The 18,081-nt window shown below is 38.5% G+C and overlaps 1 protein-coding gene across 36 annotated transcripts in view; it reads left to right on the top strand.

The window, feature by feature from the left end:
* NEB (nebulin) overlaps positions 1–18,081 on the top strand; it is a 193,670-nt gene that overhangs the window by 121,272 nt on the left and 54,317 nt on the right. For all 36 annotated transcript variants that reach the window (XM_075933364.2, XM_089779722.1, XM_075933387.2 and 33 more), the window contains 27 exons: positions 851–955; positions 1,224–1,322; positions 1,826–1,927; positions 2,153–2,260; positions 3,446–3,757; positions 3,923–4,027; positions 4,113–4,217; positions 4,715–4,819; positions 5,800–5,907; positions 6,004–6,117; positions 7,619–7,816; positions 8,733–8,837; positions 9,318–9,422; positions 9,515–9,619; positions 10,066–10,173; positions 11,025–11,138; positions 11,443–11,640; positions 13,092–13,196; positions 13,976–14,080; positions 14,400–14,507; positions 15,070–15,177; positions 16,083–16,190; positions 16,707–16,811; positions 16,901–17,005; positions 17,207–17,305; positions 17,577–17,687; positions 17,866–17,970. In XM_075933364.2, coding sequence (XP_075789479.2) covers positions 851–955; positions 1,224–1,322; positions 1,826–1,927; positions 2,153–2,260; positions 3,446–3,757; positions 3,923–4,027; positions 4,113–4,217; positions 4,715–4,819; positions 5,800–5,907; positions 6,004–6,117; positions 7,619–7,816; positions 8,733–8,837; positions 9,318–9,422; positions 9,515–9,619; positions 10,066–10,173; positions 11,025–11,138; positions 11,443–11,640; positions 13,092–13,196; positions 13,976–14,080; positions 14,400–14,507; positions 15,070–15,177; positions 16,083–16,190; positions 16,707–16,811; positions 16,901–17,005; positions 17,207–17,305; positions 17,577–17,687; positions 17,866–17,970 — 3,255 coding nt within the window. The remainder of the gene's footprint in view (positions 1–850; positions 956–1,223; positions 1,323–1,825; positions 1,928–2,152; positions 2,261–3,445; positions 3,758–3,922; positions 4,028–4,112; positions 4,218–4,714; positions 4,820–5,799; positions 5,908–6,003; positions 6,118–7,618; positions 7,817–8,732; positions 8,838–9,317; positions 9,423–9,514; positions 9,620–10,065; positions 10,174–11,024; positions 11,139–11,442; positions 11,641–13,091; positions 13,197–13,975; positions 14,081–14,399; positions 14,508–15,069; positions 15,178–16,082; positions 16,191–16,706; positions 16,812–16,900; positions 17,006–17,206; positions 17,306–17,576; positions 17,688–17,865; positions 17,971–18,081) is intronic.

The raw sequence follows: 18,081 nt of genomic DNA, 5'->3' as shown, positions 1-18,081 counted from the left end.
ATTCCCCCTCCCAGTTTTGTTCAATAAACACAGTTTCTATTTTTGAACATACGTGTCTTTTGTTTGACATGAGGAAGGGAGGCTAGGGAGGGGTAAGTGGAAGGATGTGAGGGAGGAATGGAGCACAAGCCCCCGGTGGGGAGGACCCAGGTGGCTCTGAGGGCTCCTCGGGGCAGACACTCTCCCTCAGGGCCTCCTGGATCCTGACAGCCTCCTGATGGACCCTCCAGATGGCAGCCTGTAGCAAGTGCAGCCGGGCTGATGGCAACGACCCCATGAGATGCACCGGCGTGCCCAGGGGCAGCTCTGGCTCCATGTGGCCAAGTGCTGTGGTGTCCCGAGTGCGGGCACTCAGGGCACTCCAAGACAGGACTGCTTTGCTGTCCCTCATCGAGGTAGACAAGCAAGTGGGGAACCCTGAGAACTGTCTGTCCGGGGTGGAGGTAGGGTCCCTTTAAGCACGGAGCTCAGTTAGCCTCAGGCAGCAGTCCCACACACTAAGTCCTAATCTGATGCCCTGCTGGTACTGGTTCTGGCCAGCCTTAACTTCGGTTCAGGGTCCACTCAGTGTGGATGTGCTATTTTGAAATAGCAAAACACTATTTCAAAATAGTTTTTGTGTATAGATACATTATTTTCAATTAGCTTAATTCTAATTAACTATTTTGAAATAAATTAACTCAAATTAACACTGTAGTGTAGACATACCCTTACAGACATTGATATTAAGCCCAATAGCATTCACCTTGAAATCTACTAAGTGAAAGGCAAGTTGCTCAGACCTATATTTATTAAAGTGTGTCAGACAGAGAACTCAGACTGAAGATGTGGATTCTGTTTTCTTTCCCAGGCTGTTTACAAATCTGATTTGGAATGGCTACGTGGAATTGGGTGGATGCCAAATGACTCTGTTGGAATCAACCATGTCAAACATGTCCAAGATCTCCTGAATGAGGTAAGATAAGAATTAAATAGAAGTGTTAAATATTCACAAGCATGATTATAACTGAAAGTGTCTGTAATTTCAAAATGCATGAACATATTACTTTTACTACATTTTGTAAGAAGAAGCTGGATCTTTTCACTATATTTGTCTTGCATTAGCAAATTAAATATGGTCTTCCATATAGCTTTCTTTCTCTCGCTACATGGAATTGTTCTGTTTTGAGTATAAGGTACTGAAAAATAATTTGATTATAGTTTCGTTTTTTTCTCTTATACAGAGAAAGTACCGCACAAAAGCTGAATCTCTCAAGTTTACTCCAGTGGCGGATAGAGTTGATTATATCACCGCAAAACATAGTGGTGAAATACAGAGTGATGTAAGTATCTTGGTTTATTTTGGAGCTCTTGAATGTATCTGCAAGACTTTAGCTTTAAAAGGGAAAAAAGTATTTCAAATCACATTCCGGCCCAATACCAGCAGAGCCTTTGAATATGTGGGACTGATCAGAGTATTGATGAACTCATCCACTTACTTTGTGCTGAAAGGCCCTGGTTTCTGAAGAAGAGTGACCCCTCCCAACCACTGTGAACTTTGCAGTTTGAGACCCAGTATGAGCTGCTTATTTCCTGCATCAGTACAAATTGGATAATGACTCCAAAGGTGCATGGGTTTGGACCATGATCCTGGAGTTGCCTTTCCTACCTAACTTCCTCCGTTCTTTAATGTCTGTCTGTTTCACATCATGGGTGAATTTGGCTCTGAACATATAGGCAATTATAATCCTTATAATGATTTCATATGTATAAATGAAGGCTTGAATTACATTTTCTAAATGTGATGACTTTAAAATGCATTTACTCCATAAATCCTCTTTTGCAGATTAAATACCACCAAGACTGGAATGCCATCAAGTCAAATTACACTCTAACAGATACACCGCAGCAAGAAATGGTCCGAGAAGCTGCCAGAATTCTTAACCAGGTATGTGTGTTTTCCACCTTGAAATACTTGATCATCTGACAATTTTAAGTGACATCAAGAACTTATTGGGGGGGGGGGGTGTATAATTTTTCAACTGATTGTCTTTCTAAGACTGCCCTGGAGTCAGCTTCTAACATTTTATATGGTTGCTTATCCACAGGAGTGATGCTTATCATGGTTTTATTCTTGGTTTCATAACTTTCTCTCGTGTTTTATTTCCTACAGAACTTATACAAGGAAAACTGGGAAAAACAGAAAGCTACTGGTTATCTTTTACCTCCTGATGCTGTGCAGCTTCGTCATGCCAAGCACTCCAGTGATGTCCAAAGCGAGGTAAAGATGTTCTTTTTAAGTAATCACGTGACTTCCATAGGATTCTGCTTGGGACCTGACAAAAAAAGAAGGCAAATGTTCAAAGCCACAACCTCAGCAATTCATTTTGAAAGGCTTCAGAGGAGCCAATCCCTATTTCACTGACATTCTCCAGCCCAATACCCTCTAGCTGTCTGTAGTATCTTGTTTTATCTATTACAGGGGTGCGACTGGGTAAGGCCCAGGTTCTGATACATTTACTCGCTTTTACCACCTTACTCCATGCATAGTCCCTTTGAAGTGAGCATAGGTGAGGGACTCAGAAACTGTCTCGAGTGAATAGTGAATGCTGTGCTAATGTGTAAAAGTGAGGGCCTGTTGTGGCACTGCACATGTGCCCAACCTTAATTTCTACAAGTAGAGCCACAGGGGATTCAGTCCATTGAAAAGAGAAGCCAACACACACATTAATCAGACATCATGCTCCCTTCTAATAAACAATTCATCAGGCCCCAGAGTCAGGTTTCCCAAGTTCACAGTCCTCACCAAAGACTAGTCTCCTGGTGACACAGACTCCAGTCTGTCTGACTTCTAATCCTCTCTTCTTCCTGTGCAGCTTCCTGTTCTTAGTTATATAATTCAGCTCCCAGGGCAGGGCAGGACCACTGTGATGAACCTCATGTTGTGAATCCAACCTGTCCCTTAAAGAGATGCTCTCCTTTTCCCCATACACCCTTTCTTGTAGCTGTTGCTTGTCAATAGCTGAATATGCACATTTCTAAATAAAACGATTAACTTTGCTCCGAGTAGTACTTTAAATACAGCTTGGCAAATTATTTATGCAATTTTTAAATTCTTTTTTTCAAACTATGCAATTGTTAGGGCACAGTAAGTATAAGGAGATCTAGTTGTGCTGAAGAAGTTGCTGTATCGCCTGTTTAAAAGGTAACAGCAGATTAAGGTAGATAGTAGCAGTCCCATAAAGAGGGAGGAGTATATATCTTAACATTATCGCTCACCTCATCCTGTAGCATACATATATTGTACTGAAAATGTAGATGTAATTAGCACTGTCTTGCCTATATGCCGAGTTCTGTCCATTCCTGATATTTAAGAAAACTAATTATACAGAGTAGAAAGAGAACAAGTAGGCTGAATAGTGTTCAGTGCTGACTTCTAAATATCTTTTCTCCTCCTCCTCACCAGCTACAATACAAAGCTGAGTATGTTAATCATAAAGGTCACTATGTTGGTGTTCCCACTATGAGAGATGATCCCAAGCTGGTGTGGTTTGAACATGCAGGCAAGATCCAGAATGACAGATTGTACAAATCAGCTTATCACAAATCAAAGTCTAATGTTCACATTCCTGCGGATATGGTATCTGTCTTGGCGGCCAAGGAATGCCAGACACTGGTCAGTGATATTGATTATCGGCAATACCTACATGAATGGACATGTCACCCTGACCAGAATGATTGCATCCAGGCAAGGAAGGCCTATGATCTACAGAGTGATGTAAGTAATTTCATATATATATCATATGCTTTTGATTCTTTGAGGGTTTATGTACATGGCCTATATGGCACAAGCTTAAACTATCAAAAGATGTCACTATGGCTTAACTCAAGCTTTTGTCTGTATTATATGTGTATATCTCTTTGTTTGTTTTCATATTTTCAGAATATCTATAAATCTGATCTGGAATGGATTCGGGGTTGTGGGTGGATCCCTCTGGACTCAGTGGAACACAGGAAAGTTAAGAAAGCCCAAGAGTTAATAAATAAGGTGAGTGAAAGTTTCCACAAATACAGGTTTAACTCCTATTTCCAGTGCATGGTATTTAAGAAGATTTTGTCATATCTCTTTGCAGAGAGCCTATATAAAAGAAGCCACTGATAACTATTCCAATTTCACGAGTGTGGCTGATACTCCAGATGTTGTTTTGGCAAAGATCAACTCTATCAATCAGAGTGACGTAAGCATTATTTATGAAACAAAATAATGTTTTATTAAAATTATTAGATGGCTTGATTATTATTGTTAGGCTGTAGTCTACAGCTAACACTATATAAATGATGCAATTTTGTTTTGTATAAGTGTTAAATTAGTGAGCAACACAATATTACTGTTCCATTGCATTTTGAATTTTTAAAGAAAATTTAACATCTCCAAAAATGTAATCCTGTTATGGGTGAAGCCAGTTTAGTATGTTTTATGGCACTTGCTGAATGTACAGGGTACCTATTGAAATATTTCTACAGATCAAGAGTTTTCAAATACTTAGAGTAATGTATGAATTTTTGACAAAACATGATAATACTTGCCTAGGTTCCAGAGTATTTAGTGGGCACTAGCTCCTAAAATTTAGATAAGGTAGTACAACTGGCAGTAAACACCTGCTTCTCACAAGCAGACCAATTAAGTAATTCATTGCCTCTAAGTCATTAACACGGTCTTTATTTTCTTCTTTAGCTGAAATACAAGGAAACATTTAACCTTGATAGAGGCCACTACATTGGTTCTGATGACACTCCAGTATTGAACCACACCAGAGAGATGTCTAAGCTCTATAGTGATGTAAGATTTCCTAAACAGTATATCAAACAGATGGTTAAACTTAATATTTTTATATTTTAATGTTAACTGTAATTGCCCAGTGGATAGAATTCTGGACTGGGACTAAGGAGACTAAAGTTCTACTCCTGACTCTCCTACTGAGTCACCTTGGGCAAGTAACTTTCCTTTTGTGTCCCGTTTATGAAACAGAGATAATGGTACTTACCTTGCTTTGTAGAGTTCTTTGAGATCTACAATGAAAATGTTCTGCATGGGCTATGTGTATTATCAATATTTTGTATGTAGGAAAATGTTTTAGATTTTTGTGAAATCTCTGGGTATACTACTGATTAAACTTAGTTTAATTTATTGCTTAAAAGCCAAATTGGGAACCCTTTACTCACACTGCTGAATAGCTCCTTAACTTCAATAGCTGAGTTACTAAACCTGCATGGTGGGTAACTGATCATTGATATTATTAAAAGTTTTATAGTATAGCCTTTAATCATGTTAGTATTTAACACATGGTAAGCATCTGTCTGGAAAACACCTGCCACATTGTGTGAGCTACCATAAATAATACTGATAGGAGGCCTGGGAAGGTTTGCATGTTTGTGAGGCATACATCTGGCTATACATCTCTCCCAGTTCTAGCTAGGGCTTTTAATACCAACCTTCTTGTTTAAATTATGGAAGGTCCTTTTTTCTCCTTGGATATAAATATTAGAGGCCATAGCCCCAATTCAGGAAAGCATTGAGATTCATACATGTACTCAAAGTTACGCTCATGCTCAAGTGCTTTGTTCTATGGGGGCAGAGATTCTGATCCCATTATTCACACTGAGAAACGTCTTACTTGGGAGTGATCCTGCTGACTTCAGTGCAGCCACTTGTGAAGTAAATGGGGAAGAAGCTGACTCCACATCTTTTGCTAATGTGAATGTTTACTGGAAAATATTCTGTACACGTAATCAAAACCTAAATATGTTTTCTTGGTCTAGAAACGGTATAAGCATTCATGGGAAACTGGTAAGGCCATCGGCTATACTTTGCCTCCAGACTACATCCCTCTCATTGGAGCTAAACATGCTGATTATATTAACAGTGAGGTTAGTATGAATCTTTAAAAATGATATCCTGTCTCTCTTCCTTGTGGCATTGTGTACTTTAATGATCCCAACAATTTCCATGTAAATGTTCTTCAGCTTAAATACAAAGCAGTCTATGAGAAGCAGAGGGGACATTATCTGGCTGGGAAGCATATCTCCGAATTCCCCAATGTCGTTCATTCTCTAGCATTCCAAAAACTAAGAAGTGCGGTGAGTTTTTTTTTCATGTAATATTTTCTCTTTTCCATAGTTAATATGTGCTAGATTCTGATCCTTCAGCTAGCTAATGTTACTGTATTGATGAAATCATAACATTATTTTACCTTGGCATATGCTTTTCTGAACTATGGGTATTTAGGTAGGAAAAAACAATTATATGTGAAGCTAGGAAACTAAGAGGAGAGATATAATGATTAGATATATTAGGATAGAGAAAAACATATGCTTTTATTGCTTGCCATTGTGTGAAATCTGTGCAGAGAGTGGTACTGTATTACTCAAGCTACCATAGCTTAACAGAGAATTCAGATTAGAGTTCAATGTTAGCTAGCAGCACTTCTATATCCTTGGCCTGTTTATTTTAATAGGGATTTAGCTAGACAGTGATACACATGCTAGTGAATCTGTTACCACTCCCACCTTGCTCATAACCTCAAAGGCACACATACAGTTACAAACAACTACAGTGCATGCACTTAGACAGGGAGCTCTAGATAGTCATATGTTAAATTGAGGTTATCTGGCTAATTCTGTAGTTGATACAATTCGTATTGACTACAAGATTAGTCGAAAGGACTGCTCTGCAGAGCCGCAGCGGGGGTAGCTCCAGGAGCTGGTTTGAGCCGGGACTAAGCAGTTCCAGCTCATGCCAGTTCCAGGAGCCACCTATATGTGGCTCTGCATTTTAAATGTAGTAAGAGCTGCCGGGACTGCTCAATCCTGGCTCACGCTGAGTCCAGCAGCTCCTCTTTACAGCGGCCAGCCCTGTTCACGGTGGACAGGGCTGACTGCGGCAATAGGCTGCTGCCAGAGCAGCCTTTACCCATGGGAAGCCTCGGCCCACTGCCAGCAGAGGCTGCTTTACAGTAGCCTCCCCTATCGCCCCATGCTGCCTCTATCAGAGGGCAGGCGGCAGGCAGCATCACAGAGATAGTGCTGGGGGGAACTGACTTTTAAGCTGGCTGCCCCCAGCACTGGCTCCTGTCTTCCCCCTTGCTGCTTTATAGAGACAGCAAGGTGGGGAGTGAGTAGTCAATACTCCAATTGACTACCCGATAAGCTTATACTTATCGAATAGTCAACTAGTCTACTACTTTCTAACATCCCTAAATAACAGGTCTGATGAAGAACAAAAACAGTTCTCATAACAACTAGAAATGTTTCCCCAGCCTCATAGATTAAAAGTAGTAGTTTGAGTTTAGAATTTTTTGTATTTTTCTAACCAGTTGTGTGAATCGAACAAGAGAATGGCCATTCCTTCTCGAATAGCACTGCAGTAGAATTAATTTGTAATTTTTAATTGAATAATTAAGTTGTTCTTCAGCATTATAGATTCAGTCCTGATCCCACTGCATCAATTAGAGTTCTGCCACTGAGTTGGAAGGGTGCTGGATTAAACCCTGTGATGTAGCCAGCAATCTGTTTATAGTCAGAACTATGCCTTAGACAGGGAGGCATACAGTTTTACTCTCTCCCCCATACTTCCTTCTAGCTGGCCTACAGAAAAAATTATGAAGACACCAAGGCAAATGTCCATATTCCAAGTGATATGTTGAATCACCTCTTGGCGAAAAAGTGTCAATATATCCTCAGTGATCTTGAGTACCGAACCTACCTTCACCAGTGGAATTGTTCACCAGAGGAAAATGATGTTGTTTTGGCCAAGAAAGCCCAGGAGATTTTAAGTGATGTACGTACCCTATGTAGTCATTCCAAGTTCTGGTTCCTTCACAAGTCTTCTGGTTAAATGAAATTTTTAAAGATTTAATAACCATGCTTCCAAATTACTTAGTAATATGATTTAATTGATTCTACTATACCGTTTTGAGGGGTGGGGTAGAGAAGCAATTTCTTGAAGGATTTTTCATGAACTTGTTATTTAGTATTTGGTTTTAAAATTAGGAAAAAAGTGAAGATTTAGAGGCCACTGGAGTCCACATTAGGGTTTCTTCCCCCATTGCCTTTGGGTAAGGTCCTACAGAAATACACAGAGCTGGTGCGGTGTGTTTGCTGTACTGCAACACTGCAGTGATCCTCAGGCATCATAATGCTCTCTTCAGGCAACTCTAATTTATGCAGGGGCCCACACAGCCCTCAGAAGCTCCTGGATTCAGAGGAGTGCCAATGTGGTTTACCTGTGCTGTGCCCTGCCCCCTTTGGTGCTGCACTAAGGATGGTGATCAATGTCCATTACACTGGTACAATTGACCAAACAGGTTGGAAAGCACTGGCTTATTTCACCATATAATTGTACTGTTAAATCAATGTGAAATGGGCCTTTTTACCCAAGAAGTTCTGAATACATCTTAGTGACCTGATTCCACATGCTTTGTGCTGCCACTTTTGTTTTGTTTTTTTCATATAAATGTCTATAGAAAAGGCTGAAAATAAAACAGACTATCTGTGATACTGAATGCTTTTCTTCGTACTTCTATATAAGCTTTCAAAACTGATTTTAATCAGTGAACAAGACTGGGTCATAGCCAGTAGCCACATTTTCCCTTGCTATGTGGGAGACAGGGATTTGTTTTGGGGAAGATGAAGTTAACATATGTCAGGTAGGGTACACATTTCCTGGGAACTCATTTGGTTTCTCTTCTCTGCAGGTTGTGTATAAAGACGACTTAAATTGGCTGAAAGGAATTGGATGCTATGTCTGGGATACCCCGCAAATCCTGCATGCTAAAAAATCATATGATCTCCAAAGCCAAGTAAGCAAATCTACCCCAAATAAGAGCTAGTGGGCCACATTTTTATTTCATTTCTATTTCCACCATAGCTGAGAGCAGGACTTGATGCAGTAAAGTATGCTTTAGATCAGCACACAAAAAAAGTCCCTGCAATGTTATCTTCATGTGTATCTGATACAGACATCTTCTTATTGTTGAGAAGCGCAGAGAACCTAGAACTGAAAAAGATACCAGTTTGCCAGAATTTGAACACACTAGTTTATTTTACTCTGAAGATTGTGAGATTGCAGTGCCTAAATGTGGAATTTTCATTTCTGAAAGTGTGTCATGAAGGATCAGCTCACAAGACTTCATGCTCTTAACCATTTCTGAATAAACATTATAATATATAAAGACCTAATTTAACAAAGGGACTAGATGGCAAATGAACCGGGAAAGCATGATGAAATTGATGGGGAAGTAGGTCTAGTTATTCTCAATGCTTCTTGTCTGTTTTCTTAGCTGAAATACACAGCGGCAGGAAAAGAGAATCTGAAGAACTACGGTTCCGTTACTGATACGCCACTTTATGTGACTGCGGTCCAGAGCGGCATCCATGCTAGTGATGTGAGTCCTTCCCCTTTTCCCATCCAGAAGCTTTCCCCCATTCCCAGAGATAGTTAAAATACATCAAATTAATCACTATGTCTTTCTTAAAGGTGAAATATAAAGAAAATTATCACCAAAATAAGGACAAATATACAACAGTGGTGGATACAGTGGATCATGAAAGAACCCAAAATCTGAAACATCTTTTTAGCAATGTGAGTGTTTTTAATTCTTTTGTTTCTTTCAAGGAGGTAGTGTACTGGGATTTATTTTGCTTTTGGAAGCTATTTCGTTCTATATGCTAGGCAAAATACAGTGTCTTGTTAAGTTGATTCTCTGTATCAAAGTACACATAAATTGGGGAGCAATTTTTGTAAGAGATTGGGCCCAAGTGGGATGAGATTTTGGACCTGTTAGTCTATAAGGTGCCACAGGACTCCTCATCGCTTTTGCAGATTCAGACTAGCATGGCTACCCCTCTGATATTGGACCTGATGGGTGATTATTCTGAACCAACATTTAGTCTCTCAGGCTTGAGTAAGAGTTCAGAGATCAGCAGGGGTTTAAGTTAAGCTACAGATGATTTTGATAGCTCTACTGCACTGTGTGTTATGTAAGAGTTTTGAAAAACATATTCAGTGATCTTTGTATTCCCACTCAGAACCTGTACAAGGAAGCCTGGGATAAAGTGAAAATCACTGGTTACAAAATGCCCTCTGATGCTGTATCTCTATCTCGTGCCAAAGAACTGAAGCATAATGCTAGTATTGTAAGTTAACAGAATATAAAAAAAATTAACATTTACTGTATATTTGTTTTTCACATGTATGTCTATGCATAGGTACACTCTTAATAATGCAAGTACTTACTTCTCTCATGGCAGCTTAATATCTATTGACCACAACTTGGTTCTTGCTCTAAACAAGGCCCTTCTCAATATGTCTACCAACTACTTCAATAAAATATTGGCTTCTTATATACCTAGCCAAAGTTTGTTTTCAGTAACTTCTTTGCTTTTGTATTTCCAATTTTTAGATGTAAGACAACAGAATCTAAACCTCTGACTAGATCTGAATTTGAGCTATTGTTACATTGGGTGGATTTAACCACACAGGTTCCACCAAAGACATATTTCTGTGATTCATCTTTTTAATGAACTAAATTCACATTTTATGGTACTGTTGGAAAGCTCTTGCTGACAATAACTACACAAGACATATATCCAAGGGTCCTCATTCAGCAATCCATCCAGTGCAACAAAATATTTAAACTTGTGCTTGAAGTTGCATATGTGCTTAAGTGCTTTGCTTAATATAGATAGATTCATGCACATTCTTGGATGCTTTGCCGAATTGTGATCTATAAAAGATAGCTACCTTCCCCAAAATTTTTCTATCAGTCTTTATACTTATAGACAGCTGGAATCATTTTCCTCCAATAAATTAATCAGTTTGTTTATTCCTGCTATTTTACAAAATTAATCTGGAAGTTGTCATTATCTGTATGGCATTGCTCACTTCAAAGGAGTCATTCCCACTACAGTCTCCATTGAATTTTGCTCTAAAAATGTAGTTGTCTTACTGCAGAAAGTCATTTTATTTGCTTTTCTTGTCTGCTTAGGTCAAGTATCGGGAAGAATATGACAAGTTTAAAGCACTTTACACTCTACCCAGAAGTGTTGAAGATGATCCCAATACAGCAAGATGCCTTAGAGTTGGCAAGTTTAACATTGATGTAAGCATTTCTTTAAAAATTTAAGTTCTCCTGCTAGTCAATACATCCACATACATTCATCAAGATTTCATATTTAAATAAGTGTGGCAACTATTAATACTTATGAACCTTAGAAATATGTTTGTGTGACTAACCCTTTGGTAGTGTCTCTGTAGAACCAGGTCTACCTTGACAAAATTTCCGTATTAATAAGCCTACTTAGAACAAACATATTCATGTTATAACTTCTGTTGCATAGGAAAGTCAACCATTTAAAATGTTTCAGACTATTTTCTCACATTCTTAACATATTTTATTTTCATAGCGTCTGTACAAAGAAGTATATGAGAAGAATAAGGCCAAAATCCACATTCTTCCAGACATGGTAGACATAGTATCTGCTAAGGCCACACAGAAAAAAGTCAGTGAAATTGATTATCGCCTACATCTTCACGAATGGACCTGTTTACCAGACCTTCAGATCAATGCTCATGTTCGAAAAGTCACTGACCAGCTCAGTGAAGTAAGCCTATAATTATATTATGTCACTGTTCAACTTTCAAAAAAGATTTCTGTTGTTAGAGTCTGTCTATTTTAGGTGAAATTGTGCTTCAGAAAAAAATGTTAGAATGTCTGGAGATTTTAATATTTGTGTATTGCGATATGCCCACACATAACAGTTGTCCAAGACTTTGCTTACCCACAGGTCTTTAACTTAGATCAGACTGACCAGGTACTGTTGACTTTTTCCAGTGTTAAAATAAGATCACATCACTGCAACTGTAGTGATCAGCCAGTTCTCCAAACTGCTTCCCATGCAATGTCTATAAGCTACCCAAAGTAATTAATCAGAACTGCTGGGGACATTGGACATTTGGAAGCCCCAGGTCGGATGACCCAAGCAGCAAAAGGCTCTCCATGATTGCTTTGTTTCTGCAAATCCAGTGGCCTGAGTAGAACTTGCAAGTGTTACTGGTGGACAGTAGCTGCTACTAGGGATGTAAAATCCTGTTCAATTGGTTAACCGGTTAAACATAGGGAGTACAGGTGGTGGGGGGGAGAGAGGGAAACTCTCCTGGCTCCACATGGGACTGGCAGAGCCAGCAGCCCCATGCTGGGGTCTGGCAGGGCTAGAGCAGCCCTCTGCTCACAGCTGGCCATGAGTACAGGCTACTCCCACGTACCGGTTAACCATTAGCCCATAAGCATCACCTTCCAAGGATAATACTTACCATGTAACCAGTTAACCAATTACCCATTCACATCCCTTGCTGCTATTCCATCCAATATTTGGGTGCAGCCCATTTACCCTGTCTATAATGCAGGTAAAGTGAATTTAGTCCATGGAATAGATCCACATATCAAAAAAGTTTAGAATTACAGGGTTTTTTTTCAGTACTTCTTGCTTTTTATTACAGCTTTCATACCAATAAATATAACTGCTGCAAATAAGTTGTGACAATTCCTTATATTAGCACAGGTTTATGATCTCTCTGAAGATGTTCGTGTTTTCTGCTTAGTTCCAGAAAATACACATTTCCAGTCAGTTGCTTAGAATTTTTTAAACTATGTTCTGATTGTATTTTGTTTTTAAAATCACTCCAATTTTTAGGGGAGGGACCCCCAAAATCTGACACACACACAAATCATCTGACTTTTGCAAAATTGCTTGGATTTTGAAATGACCTATGTATAACTCATTTGAACAGCAGTGCATCATTATGCAAAATACAGATTAGTTGGAAACCTTCCCATCAAACTACTTCTAATTGTACAGGCTCCCTCACCCTGTATCCTCAGTTCAATTAAGGGCTAAAAGAGCAAATAATGCTTCTTGTACCAGGGTCCCGACAAATTAGTTTCAGAACACTGGGGAAAATATTTACTACTGAAAGCTGCCAGCTATGGTTAGTGTATAAGGGATTAAGATGTAGTGAATTCTCACACACTCCTTTGTTTTCTGTAATACTCTAGGTTGTGTACAAGGATGACCTCAACTGGCTGAAAGGCATCGGCTGCTTTGTGTGGGATACTCCTGAAATTCTCCATGCAAAACACGCATATGACCTTCGCGATGACGTAAGTCTGAGCTGTCTCTAGTTTGGTTCTGCTTTTCAGTTTCTTCCACATCTAGTCCATCTCACTCTTTAAATGCTGTATACCATGAAGACAAAGTCTGAAAGGGCATTGAATTGCCTCCTCATATGGAAATGTACAGACTCATCTCTTTAAATATTATTGATTTGCATTAATTAGATGTTGTCATATAGGTGTCCCCCCCCCCCCCCCCCAGGAAAGCACGTAAGCATTTGGATTTTCAGAAAAGTACATAAGAATTAGCTTAGATCTAACTGACCTCAAGTGAGGCATTCTCTTTGAATGGGACTGTTTTACTGAATCAGGGCCACTCTGCTGTGTATACCGTATAGCAGCACTGAATGAAAATTAATGCAATCTAGAAATAGTGTAACATTGATTTTGATGAATCATTTTTTGCATGCAAATTTTCTTTGAGGATTAAGTAGTTGAAAGATTTGTGGATAATGGTTTTGATCATATCTCCTTAAGAGTTTTTATTTAGAATATTTGGGGCTCATGGTTTTATGTGGTACATATAAATATTTAATAATGGAATAACTTGTGTATTTTAGTGTTCCTAGAGTGCAGTGCTATAACTGGTTTCGGTTCTTTTTTTTGGGGGGGCGGAGGGACTCTGGTCAAATGTATTATTTGAATACTTTTTCCTTTTCTTTTTGCTTAAATATAATTTACTGAATTACTAATATTGTGCATAAGCAAGTTGTTTAATTAAACAATTTACACTTGGAAAAATCAACTTGTTTTATTTCTTTCTTCAGATCAAGTACAAATCAAAGGCAGAGAAAATGAAAAATGACTACACCATGATCACTGACACCCCTTACTATGTCCAGAATGTCATTAGTGGCAAGAATCTGAGTGATGTAAGTATTTATTACCACTTTTTATGCCTGTATTATATATATCATGGCTCAATAATTCCAATAATATAACATGTAATTATGTATTTGAATAATCTCATGCTAGTTCACTGGCATCCTTTGTTCTATCGTCAATAGAATAGTAATCAACAGCTGGTTTCATCAGCATGGCAAGCACATTCTACTTGGACATACCCTGAATGTGCAGCTTTTCCCTCCCATATGTTTCAGCTGATAAACCTGAAACACTAACTGACCCACAATAGTGAGAAAACACATATCACAAACTTCTATCAATAGGCTAATTGTTCTTATTTCCTAGGCTGTCTATCGCCATGAATATGTGCATAATATTAGAGGGAAATTGACCCCCACTGATAAAACAGTGGACTTGGTACGGGCAAGGCATGCTCATAAGATACAGAGTGAAGTAAGTATCAAGTTTTCTTTTCTAATTGTATGCCAAAGAATAATAGTTGTAATCTGTTCAACTCTGTTGGAGGCTGTGAATGTAGATTTCAGATTTACAAAACTCTAGGGAATTCTCACCATTAGAATGTCCGGTATGATTGTACTCTGAATGCAAACCTTTCAGAGCCTGAGACCAGTGTCTCCTTTGCTCCCCTCCAAGGCTGGAGATCCAGAATACAGCCTGTTCAAAACCAGCTAGAAAGTCATCTACCAAAGACCCAACCAGCATATCTTTATTGCATTCTGGGTTTAGACACTGAGAGTTCATTTTCCTTGTATCTAAAACCCAGCTTACATGACAATTTCAGCTTTTCCTCTGTCCTGTCATGGCTAGACTGTTTTGCTCCTAAAGTATATAGAAATGTATTCCTGATATATTATCTCTTCTATGTATGCCTCAGATGATCTCAGTGGAGTTAAATCGGGAGGATTTGATATACTGCAAAGAGGATAGTTGATATATAATACCAATAAACTTCCTCACATATTTTTTGTAATTGTAACTCTTATTTTTCCTGCAGAATCTATACCGGGGGGCTGGCTTACATGCCCTTCCTACTGGATACAAACTCCCACCGGATACTCCTGGCTTTAAGCTTGCTAAACATGTCCAATATATTGGCAGTGATGTAAGTAATATATTGAGTTCTTTTAAGATCTGATTTGCAAGAGACTATTTGGTGATCTCTAGGCATCATATGTGAATGTACAATATTGCTATTGGAAGTTGCTATGTAGTTATGCAGCCAGTTATGTTTGCCCCATGTATTTGTAAAAGCTGAGGAGCTATACAGAGATCTGAACATTTTGCTGTCATGACATAAATTTCCTTCTGATATTTATACCTTATCAAATGTATGAGAAGTGAAGCAAAATAACTAATCTCAATAGAACTAGCTCCCCAAAGATTAGCCTCTGCTACATAATTTTTAGTTACAGAATCCAGATGTGCTGTGAAATATTTGTTATCATCGTGTTTATCCATTAAAGATGTTTGTGACTTATTTCCAGAGTTCAGGATTCAAATGGGTCCCATTCGGGGTTTGATTTAACCCTATGTCAGTGGGAGCCATATTGACCTAAGAAAAAGTAACCCCTGTGGATGAGCAGGTGCTCTTTGGATAATCAGGATGATCTAGTAGGAAATTGTGGCTTTGATTTATGCTGGGGAACTCTATCATGGAGAGAGCTGAATCTGAACATCCCTTGGAGTTTCTTTCCCTTTTCACCCCAATCTTTAAAGGTATTTAGGTGCTTACAAATGCATAGAGATGCCTACCATGGTTTTCAAAAGTGCCTAGGCACTTATTCTCATCTAAATACCTTTAAAAATCTGTCTCTCTGTACGGTTCAAGCCATCTTCAGGGTGGATTTTCTGTCAGCAAAAGCTGCCAAACCCAAAACCTGAATGTCGTTTATATTGGCTGTAAATAGTAGTAGAAAACCAGACATTTATTATAGATGCAGTCACAAGTCAACATCATATGTGACTGTTCTTATACCCTTTTATTTTAAACCTTTTTTCAAATCACAGCTCAAATACAAAGAAGCATATGAGCACATCAAGGCTAAAGGCTACACTCTTGGACCCAAAGCTGTTGGCTTTGAGCATATAAAGAAAGTGAATAAAGTTCTTAATGAGGTACTGTAAATGTTATTTTATATATTTATGTATTAATGCATCATCATTTGATCTTTCCAGTGTATAATAAAACACATGACAGCATAATTTTATAAAACAATCTGGATATTATTTAATAAAAGCTGTTGAGAAATTGATAGGTCTTGGTGCTAGTGAGATCCATATTTTTGGCTAAAACTTGCAAAAAAACCCCACACGTTATTTGAACAGGACTATTCATATACTTAAGTTAAGCATGTGCATAGGTGTTTGCGTGATCTCGGCCTTAAATTCTCAGTAACACACTTCCAAGATATTAATAAAATAGTTGTTGTGAAATTTCTTCACTATATAAGAACCAAACCTTTCTAGTAAAATGGTTCCATTTTTCCTGTCCTTTTGTACTATCTAGTACATGGAAGTAGAAGTAAGTCTGGGGTTAACAGAGTAATAGCGATTTATTTTCTACTAACCAGGATGCTGAGTTTGTTTTAAGAGTTGTTTTTAACTCATGGAATATTGTCTCTTTTGGTGCAGAGGCTTTATAGGGAAACATACCACAAAAATAAGGACAAGATTCACACCACCCCTGACACACCAGAAATCCGCCAAGTCAAAGCCACACAGGAAGCTATTAGTGATGTATGTCTTATTTTTCCATTTGATAAAAAAGAGAAGCTTGGTATATTCAGCATGATCAAAAAAGTATAATATTTTCCTTTGTCTTTTAGTTGATCTACAAGTCCGATTACTTTAAGATGCAGGGACATTTGATTTCCTTGCCATACACCCCTCAAGTGATCCATTGTCGCTATGTTGGAGATATCACAAGTGATGTAAGCAAAGATACTTTGCCTTTGGATGTGATGGGCCAAACTCTCTTCCTGTTCATACTTGTGTATGTCAATGGGAGAAGAATTGGGCTTGATATTTAAATTATATACAAGCTAAAAAAAGTCACAATTGTGACTTTGATTTATTTACTTTTTCCCAAAAGGATCTACGTTTAATTTTCTCATTTTCTGATTGCTTCACAGAATAAATACAAAGAAGATCTACAGTGGTTAAGGGGCTTGGGTTGCTTCCTATATGATACTCCTGATATGGTCCGTGCTCGTCACTTGCGGGAGCTTTGGGTATGTTCTTTTTTCTTACACATAATTTAATATTGATTCATTATGTATTGATGCACAGTTGTCAAGATGATCTATAGTAAATGCTACATCAGAATGATTAAGGAACTCTGAGTGTTTTATGTCATGCAATTAGACAACCAATTGAAACGATTGGGAACAGAGTGTGATGCTGCTATAGCACTGGTTGTCCATGTTAGATTCCCCAGTTTATTTTCTATACACTTCTGAGAATAATACAGCTTCCATATATATTGTGTTTATTACTTTTCAGTCTAATTATGTGTACACCAATACCGCAAAGAAGATGCGGGATAAATACAGTGTGGTTCTGGACACTCCGGAATACAGGAAAGTTCAGGAGCTGAAGGCACATTTGAGTGAAGTAAGCATTGCATTATTTTATCTTTTCACGTCAGCAAGGATCAAATTAATCTCAGATCATTTCATTGGCTTTCCTGATCTATTTTAGACCTTGTCCTTTCCTTGCTTTGATCAACTAAATCCTATTTGAACACTTATAACAAAGGAAATAACTGCCAGGTTGTTTTGTCTCCTTCTAGGTTGTTTACCGAGCTGCAGGCAAGAAGCAAAAGACGAAATACACGTCAATCCTTGATACACCAGATTTCTTAAGAGCCAAGAAAGGACAGAAAATACAGAGTCAGGTGAAAGTCCTTCATTAATAGAACAGAAGCCTGGAATCTGTCTTGAATCCATCTTACTACAGGTTGAACCTCCCAAATCTAGGACTTTCTGGTCTGGCAACATCTGTGGTC

The sequence above is a fragment of the Pelodiscus sinensis genome, chromosome 7, assembly GCF_052426305.1.
Source record: "Pelodiscus sinensis isolate ZL-2025 chromosome 7, ASM5242630v1, whole genome shotgun sequence".
NCBI classification, from domain to species: Eukaryota; Metazoa; Chordata; order Testudines; family Trionychidae; genus Pelodiscus; species Pelodiscus sinensis.
Note: the sequence above shows the minus strand (reverse complement) of the source record. Positions and strands in the feature narration are given on the sequence as shown.